Raw genomic sequence first — 9,269 nt, forward strand, 5'->3', positions numbered from 1 at the left:
AACCTGGGGGTCCACGCTAGGTATTGGGTGGTAGACATTTTTAATAATTTGAGGAGTTGAAGGGGAGGAGGAGGAGTAGGATGACGACCCAAATACTCTTTAATACTGGCAAAAGTACCCATCCCCAGCAACTGGAAAAGTTTAAGTTAATCTGTCAATTTAAATTATTTTCATGGTCTTTGGGTCGCAAAATTGGGTTGCAGTGCTCCTTTAATTTGCACTATTTAAAATGATCACAAAATATCCCATTTATTTATTATTTTTGAGTGCAACACACTTAACCTTTCAATTTGAGACTAATTTGTCATCCTGTTTGCAAAAAAAAATAAAAAAAAATGCTGCATTGGTCACTTTGGCCTCAATCTATTTCCTTCGAGGTCAGAGCCACATAGCCCATGTTACTTCCCACACACAGTTGTATCTGTACCCCGAGTATGGAGTTTGTAGTTTTAAACATGTGGCCGTGCGAGAGAGATAGAGAGATAGAGAGAGATAGATAGATATAGATATAGATATAGATATATAGAGAGAGAGAGAGAGATATATAGATATAGATATATAGAGAGAGAGAGAGATAGATATAGATATAGAGAGAGATAGATATATATATATATATATATATATATATATATATATATATATATATATATATATATATATATATATATATATATATATATATATATATATATATATATATATATATATATATATATAGATATATAGATATATATAGATATATAGATATATATAGATATATAGATATATATAGATATATAGATATATAGATATATGGAGAGAGAGAGAGAGAGAGAGACAGACAGACGTTCATGCTTATACAGTATATATTGTATCGTTAGACGAATGGCATCGTGCCGCTCCCGGTGGGAGGGGGTATTAGAAGTCGTACGAAAATACACCAGTTATGGGGGAATTAACATGTCCGTAAAGCGGATGCGTTCTTCACTGGGAAACTAAATGAGAACAAGGAGGGGGAACCATCTCCATATTATGTAGCGAACTCCTCCCCTTCTCACTTCCCACATCCCATTCATCCATATCTTATTCTTATCATTCCAACATTTCTCCCCTGCACCCTTTCTTTACTTGCTAATTCCCCTGTGATAATTTTTCTCTCGCTCCTCCCCCCTTTTTTATTTTGTCAATTTTCTCAACTCGACCCTTCCCCACCCTTTTTCCTTTCTACTGATATGCGGATGTCCGAGGCCTGTAGGACCCTCTAAGCGGAAGTCGGTAAGATTGCAATTATGTCTGTTTAAATTTTTTTCCTCTTTTTATTCGATTGCCCAATCTCCTTGTAACTCACCTAAAAGTACATTGATGTACTTTGATGTCCTTTTCCTGTATGTATATATATATGTATATATATATATATATATCATGCATGTAGGGTGAACAAGCTCCTCCATGAGCCACTGTTGCTGTAGGAAAAGAAAAAGAGTTTAGTGAGGAGGTAAATTCATGGGTAGATTTGGTAGATGCCATGATGTTGATGCGCAAAAACCTTGAAGTACCAGAGATGAGTGGGATAAGACGAACAATGGAGCAATTCCCCAGGAGATTGAAATGATGGAACTGTGCATTCCCGATAACAACGATTACGACGTGCGCAACAAGTAGCAACGTGTGCAACATTTTATATTTTACAAAACAGAAGGTTAGAGTCATCTCAGTTTTTAACTGTATTTAAACCGAATAAATGGCTTGAATGCCTGGATAATTGGGCCGCAGTGCCCCTTTAGTTTGCACCATTTTAAATTATCACAAAACATCCCATCGATTTGACACACAAAATGATTCTGGCAGGAATCGCAGCCCACCGTATACGATGATTCTGTGGTATTGGCTAACGCATGGCTAGAAGTCACAGAGCTGTCTCCCTGCAGTTGAAAAGGCTCGGACGTGCAGACCTTTCTTAAAAAGGCGGATTAGAAGACAGATCAAGGCAGAAAATGAACAACTAACTGAAGCATGAGGGTTAAAAACTTGGTCACCTCCCGAAGCGGGATGCATGGCCTCTTTCTCTTCTCTCTATAATGAGCAGCAGCAGCTGAGAGAGTCTGTGATTAAAATGGCGTGGTGCGGTACTCGGCTTATCCCTCCCGCACACCGTGTGTTCCTCTGCACAATTGGCAAGCTGCCGGGTAGAGCCATTGTCGTCGGAAGGTGCGGCTGTCTGTGCCCGTGCCCGCCGAGGAAACAATGGTGCAGCTGGCAGGGAACAGTGAGAGAGAGGACAACTACTGCGCCATGTGCAGAAGAACATTCTCAACATTGCTTCATTTTAATTTTTAATAATCCCCCCACTTTGTCTCCCTCTCTTTCTCATTGCAGCAATTTGCCTGCCTGGATGTGAGCAGGGATACTGCAAGAAACCTGGAGAATGCACGTAGGTAGAAAACGAGGGTTGCTCATGTGTACAGTCGAGCTTCCTTTTTGTACCATTTGTCTTGAGGCTGCACCTGTACACGTGGCCACTTTTGCCGAGTTAAAATCAGTATTTCTTCTTATTTGACGATCCTGTCACATTATTCATTGTCAAATGTCTTGGCATTCTACACCTTGCACACACAAAAAGTGGGGAGAGGGTAAAGTGAGAATGATTTCGAAAAAAATGGGAAGGTGAGTTGGGAATAAGGGAGAAAAGGGAAAGGATACAGAAGTCAGGGTAAGGGAGGGGGTTATATGGAATATGCAGGAGTTTGGTAGACCGATAATTCGACCATTGTTATGTAATATTTCGATGGCCCCTATTTGTAAACAATATTCTTCTTCGCCTTTTAAATTTAGATGAGGCTTTGCCACTCGTGCATTACCCCTCTGAAGATGGGAGCAGTAATTTTGAAAGTTATTTTTTTGGACCCACTTTTTTGAAAGTTACCACTGGATTTTTTGTTTTTTTTGTATACCTTGGTCGAGGCTCGTATGAGAGCTAACACACAACTCACAGCAAGGAGGCATGAGACAAGAGGGGCGGGAGTGGAAGGGCCAAAACAGTGGGGAACAGACACATTAGGTGAACTGTGGAAGGGAGAGGGATGGGGATGGGACGGGGAACATGGCGAAGAGAAGATGGACATTTCAGGGACTTTCAGGAAGGAAAGCAGGAGAAATGAAGGAAGTGGGCTTGGGTGGATTATCGGGGGTAGAAAAGATCGAGGATTTGGATGGGGGATCTTCAATTTATATAAATGGAAGCTTAGCCAGGAAAGCCCAGCTGCAGTCCTATTAGTATCAGATAGAATATGTGCATTTCCACGAACAACATGCATTTTGGAATTTATTTTGTTTGTTCTCACTCAGAAAACTGCTAAAAGAATAGTTCATACTCTTTTTTTTTTTTTTTTTTTTTTTTTTTTTTCCAAATGAACCCTATCTCTAAATCAAGATCGACACTTGTTTCTGTACTTCTCCCAGGTGCCGCATGGGGTGGGATGGTCCACTGTGTGATCGCTGCCGTCTCTACCCAGGTTGTTTGCATGCGACGTGTGAGCAACCATGGGATTGTAACTGCAAGGAAGGCTGGGGTGGCCTCTTCTGCAACTTGGGTGCGTAGCCTCATGCTGTGTGCGATGGTATAGGGGATTGGTAATTTTGACCTAACTTTGCTGTGAAAAGAAAATAAATTACTACTGGCTGTATGATCTTTAACCTGTTTTTCTTTGTCTGCAGATCTGAATTATTGCACAAACCACCAGCCATGTGTGAATGGTGCCATCTGTTCCAACACTGGGCAAGGCAGTTACACGTGCCAATGTCCACCCGGCTTCACGGGAACCGACTGCGAGATCGAGATCAATGAATGCGAGAATGGCCCTTGCCAACATGGCGGCAGTTGTTTGGTGAGTCATCAACAGGTGAATTCTGTGTACTGGGCTATGCTTTGTGGTTTCCATTTTTACGGATGACACTGGCAGCCTTTATCTCGTGGATCTACTTGATAGCGGATTAAAGGTTTAAAATAGTGGTGTCTCTCACCACTGCCCCCCCCCCCTAATGTGGTACTTTTTATTCCTCACTGTTCCTTTGCTGAACATCAATGACTTCAAAATCACGTTGTTAAAAATTACAGTTTGAACCCTCACAGAGAATAATGCTGTGACGTGGACGAACCCTGATAACGGGTTGGCGTGAGCAGTGCCACCGGCCAACAGGGTAGATGTAGTGTGTGTGACGATTAATTTAGCAGATATCATTTGGCCATCATAGAGGTGTGTGAGCTTGCAGTGTGTGAAGCTTTTCCAAACGATAAACATTTTGAAAATGAGCAATTTATAATTAAATTGGAATACAGCGAAGACATCAAAATCCGAATTGATGTTGTCATTACATTTTATTAATATATTGTGATACAAAACAGTTCATTGTTCATTTTGTTTTTGCATAAAATTCCTTTGCTCTGTTGGCTCATACGAGGTCCGTATAAAAAAAAGTATTGGGACTGACTTCACAGAAATTTTATTCCAAAAAATATATTGAAATCACAGCTTGTCCTTTTCAAAATAGTTTCCCTCCAGTCTCACACACTTGTCCATCCTCTTCTTCCACGCTTCGATGCACCCCTAGAAGGCACCTTCTGGAATCCTCCGGAGCTCCGTCGTCACGGCCCTTTTGATGGCAACCACATCAGGAAATCGGGTCCCCTTGATCACCCCCTTGAGCTTGGGGAATAGTAAAAAATCACAAGGGGCCAAGTCTGGCGAAATACGGGTGTTGCTCCAGAGGTGGCACGTTCCTCTCTGCCAGAAACTGTCGGATGCTCAGGGCACCGTGAGCAGGGGCATTGTCATGGTGGAGCACACAGGCATTGTTCTCCCACAGATCCCTCCTCTTGTCCCGGACTGATCTCTTGAGGCACCGGAGGATCTCCTTGTACACGTATTGATTCACTGTTTGACCCTGTGGTAGAAACTCGAAGTGGACGATGCCCTTGATGTCAAAAAACACGATGAGCATCACCTTGACCTTTGACTTCAACATTCTTGCTTTATTTGGTCTTGGTGATGCCAGACTGTTCTACTGACGACTCTGCCGTTTGGTCTCGGGATCTTATTCGAATATCCACGATTCATCGCCAGTAATGACTCTCCCGGGCAGGTCTGGATCGTCCTCGAGGCGCTCGTTAATGTCTTGACAGACAGTGAATCTTTGCTTTTTCTGGTCCTCAGACAACAGCGTGGGGACAATCTTTGCGCAACACCTTGCGCATTTCGAGATTTTCAGTGATGATTCTCCAGACGGTGTCCTTGTTGATGGAAAGTTCCTCAGCCATCATCCGCACCGTGAGTCGACGATTTGCGCGCACCATCTGCTTCACACGCTCGATGTTGTCCGCCGTTCTGCTCGTTGAAGGTCTTTCATACCGTGGATTGTCTTCAACCTCCTCCCGTCCCTCTTTGAACCTCTTGTGCCATTCAAATGTACGTGCACGTGACATCGTTTCTTCCCGTAGACTTGCTGCAGCATTGCGAAGGATTCGGAAGGTGTTTTGCCAACTTGGCAAGAAACTTCAGATTGGCCCTCTGCTCACGACTCAGACTTGACAATGTGTAAAGCACCACCTGTAAAAAAAAAAAAATCACACAATAAGTGCAGTCAACCATCACAAATCATAGATATTGCTGGAATGTTGCAAAAGACTGACGCAATCCGTTCATTCAAGTTGTGTAAGTGGAGCACACAGCAGGCTCAGTCCCGTTACTTTTTCGACGGACCTCGTATGCACGATTTTCAATCTTTACGATAAGGTAAAGTGGGCCCACAGTATGCTTACACTTAGCAATCCCACAATTACATATGAGATCATCCACATTACATTACATGCAAGATCGTTGCTTCAGAAGCCTACAGGACATGCGAGTGAGCGTACCTATAGTTCGTGCCATTGTACATGATTTACTGTGCCAAGATTGCTAGCAAAGTGGGCAGACATGATTGAGTCATCAGGGTTAGCGCTGATCATACAAGTACGCGTGGCGACTCCGAGTTTTGGTGGTCAGAAACACTTGTCGATGTCATTTTGTTTATCGATCAAATCTGTGAAGTTTCCATTGCAGAAACATTGTTCGTCCTGGTAATTGGCATCACGGCCAAAATAAGCAAGGTGAAGTACAGAGAATATGGGACAAATGGCATCCTTGGCAGGTATGGAACAGTATGCAGAATACTTCAGTACAACACGGGATGGCTGGTTTGGCCATGCACGAAGACCTCCAGGGGGTCAGACCCAGAGAACCAAAATTGCATCCCAAAGCAGTCCAAGTGCCTGCAGTCAGGGTGAGAAGGCACTTTTTTTGCTCCTCACTGAACCCGTACAAGTCTCGAACCTCAGCTTATGCTCTGCCCCTCTCTGCCACAATGGTGACTCATGACAGGCTGCCACTGACCTCGTTGCTGAGCAATCTCACTACCCAGGCCCAGTGAATGGCACACTACTCTTGGCCTTTAAAAAATGTTTCATGGGATAGAAATACATGTCTGGCTCTGATAAAAGGAGAAAGAGAAAAGGACCTAAAAGTTGCCACCTGTGACTCAAAACAACCGAAACGGATATTCAACCTGTTCAAAGATACAATCTGTCGAAAAAACAACAACATGAACTGGCACTTTTTGTTCTTTGTCCGATGGTGGAATAATGCGTTTATGCCACCATCCACTTGCTACTCGCCAAGATAAATGATCTTTTCATGTCTTCAATAATTTCAAGAAGGCAGCTCAAGCTTGAAAGCAATGAGAAAAGCTCAGGAATGTGAAGCATATATGGAAAGAGTCAAACATCTCTGGGTGTCCGCAGGCTTTGAGGAAGAGGAGGCTGATTTCAAGACCACTTGGGTCAGGCGAGTCATCCGTTGGTGGGCTTGGTGAGCTCGACGGCTCAATAGCTCAGCTTGAGGATGAACCTCCAGACACACCTGTTCAACACTACTGAGTAAATGCTTATTTCAGCTTACTAGACAAGATGGTGGGTGAAATCAAAGTTAAAGCTGAGGGCATAAAAGAGATTTGCAAGCTCTTTGAAGTTTTGCATGCAGACCAGATGTTAAAACTGTCTTCTGAAGAAATTGAGCAACAAGTATCCATTTTTCTTGAGCAATTTTCTAATGAATTATCAGGTGAACTTGTGGCAGAACTAATGTCATTCCAGACACACTACTTTTCTTCAGAGTTCTTGAATATCTTCAGTATCTGACAGGAAAAAAAAAAGGTTCAATAATTCTTCAGTGTTCATTGGAAATTGTTGTTCTGCCTCGTGGCGTTGAGTGTAGAGCGATCGATCAGTGTGTTCAGGAGGATCAGGAATTACTGGTGCTCTACCGTGGGTAAAATTTGTCGATCAAACCTAGCTTTGCTCTACATCGGGAAACAATTTGTTGAGACCTAAATATTGATGCCTTGATTTCAAAACTTGCAAGTGAGGATGAAAGAGGATTCAAGTTGTACAGTATCATGATCAGATTATAACGGCCATTTGGTAGAGCGCATCACTCCGCCAAGCTGATTAGTTTACGTTTTGTATCCCACTGATAGGCCGTATCTGGATTCGGACCTGAACTAAAATTTAATCGGCTTGTTTTTGTCACCTATAACCAACTCATCCACCAAGTTTTATCTGAATCAGTCCATAACTTTTTGAGATATTGTGCTATAACTCATAGATTACCCTTCCTATGGATGGGTGGCAGAGCTGGTGGTGGTCACGTGATTTTGTTGTCCTTCGCGGTTCAGAGATCTGGTGATTTCGTTCCTTTTTTCACGTGCCATTTTTTTTTCTGAATGAGGCGTTGATTCCTGAGTGGCTTTTATGGGGTTGTAATTGAAGATAGTCACACGGAGACACTGAATATGTTGTCACAGCATTTTTTTTTCCAAAATGTAGAACAGTAACAGGTGATAATGAGTATGTACATTTTCGCTCTTGAGATAAAAAGTATCACGATCCAGTCATGTATAACTAAGTACAATGTAACTGAGTTTTATGGACTATTGCCGCTTCGTCTGGGAGGAGATAACAAACACTTAGTTCCATTATAGTATAGATATTGTTTTAGCCCAATCACTCAATGGTGAAGAATCACTTTTAAAAATTCTCGGATCCGGATTCAGATCTTCACCAAAATTGAACCAAATCTTCCTTGTTACATACCCAACCTGCGACTGAATCCGTCGACAACTTTTTGAGATATCCCCTTAAAAAAGACAAAACAGACAGACGGGTAAAATCATAACCTCCTTCCGCCTTCGGTGGTGGAGGTAAATAATATAATTTTTTTTATTTATACTGTATATATTTATTTATTTATTTATTTTGTGAATCGTGGCATCTGTCTGTACGTTTGTCTGTCACCCATTTATAGAGGCCGCTTCCCGTGCTGCGTTTGGAAAGCTGCGCACGCAGGTGAAGCTCAACATTCACTTTTAAACTGATGAGAGAACAGGTGGCATGAGTCGTGCTGATGCCAAATTTTATTTCACAAGCAGGATTTTTTTTTTGCCCTCTTTTTAGACAAATTCAACTTCCGCCGCCCTATCTTTCACCATTATTTCACGGTGGATGGTATAAAAGTAGCTTCGAGCTTTGCCTTTAAGTGAAACCAAGAGTGCAACACAATTAACCTTTTTAAAGTCCATGAAATAATTTAAATTGATAAATTCACTTAAACTTCTCCCATCACTGGGAATGGGTACTATTGCTGGTATGTCATAATCCTGGTCTAAACTGTCAAAAGTCTAAAGCCGTGCTAATTTGCTGATTGATGTGGAATTTTTACATTCGTGGTCATTTGCCAAGGAATTTTGAGAATAAAATGTCCAAAATAAACTTCATTTATATTTTATAACAGATTACTGCCTTCCCCAGAATACCTTGTTTTTGTATCCCTCACTGAGGCTATCTGCAAAGTCATTTTTTGGAAAGGTCTTCAATCACACCAGATGGAAAACAGCACATCGACTTAACATGGAATCCAATAATGAGCTTTATATCTGGAGGTCAAGAGTGTAAAAAGTTGAGTGGGAAAAAATAAAAGTATTTAATGTTCATAGGAAATGTGAATTTCTTCTCAGGGAAACAATTTCAATGTTGTGTAAGTTCTGAAATGCGAGTTTGTTCGGGTGGTTTCGTCCCCTGGACCCCCATGAGGGCTGTGACACTTCTGGGTACCTTGTGGACCCCAGCCCTCTGGAAAGGATGATCACATCCCTCACTCGCAGCTTAGGATTTGCTACCCCTGCATGCCCCCAATCCATCT

The 9,269-nt window shown here is 42.1% G+C and overlaps 1 protein-coding gene across 3 annotated transcripts in view; it reads left to right on the forward strand.

Annotated features, from left to right (window-relative positions):
- Positions 1-9,269, forward strand: part of LOC147032510 (uncharacterized) — a 70,450-nt gene that overhangs the window by 12,589 nt on the left and 48,592 nt on the right. For 2 of the 3 annotated variants that reach the window (XM_085870216.1, XM_085870215.1), the window contains 3 exons: positions 2,356-2,410; positions 3,439-3,569; positions 3,694-3,878. In XM_085870216.1, the coding sequence (XP_085726342.1) occupies positions 2,356-2,410; positions 3,439-3,569; positions 3,694-3,878 (371 nt within the window). The remainder of the gene's footprint in view (positions 1-2,355; positions 2,411-3,438; positions 3,570-3,693; positions 3,879-9,269) is intronic. The other variant, XM_085870217.1, reaches the window with a different exon arrangement.

Source organism: Eptatretus burgeri, chromosome 2 (assembly GCF_056783735.1).
Source record: "Eptatretus burgeri isolate ZD-2024b chromosome 2, Ebu_testis_v1, whole genome shotgun sequence".
NCBI lineage: Eukaryota > Metazoa > Chordata > Myxini > Myxiniformes > Myxinidae > Eptatretus > Eptatretus burgeri.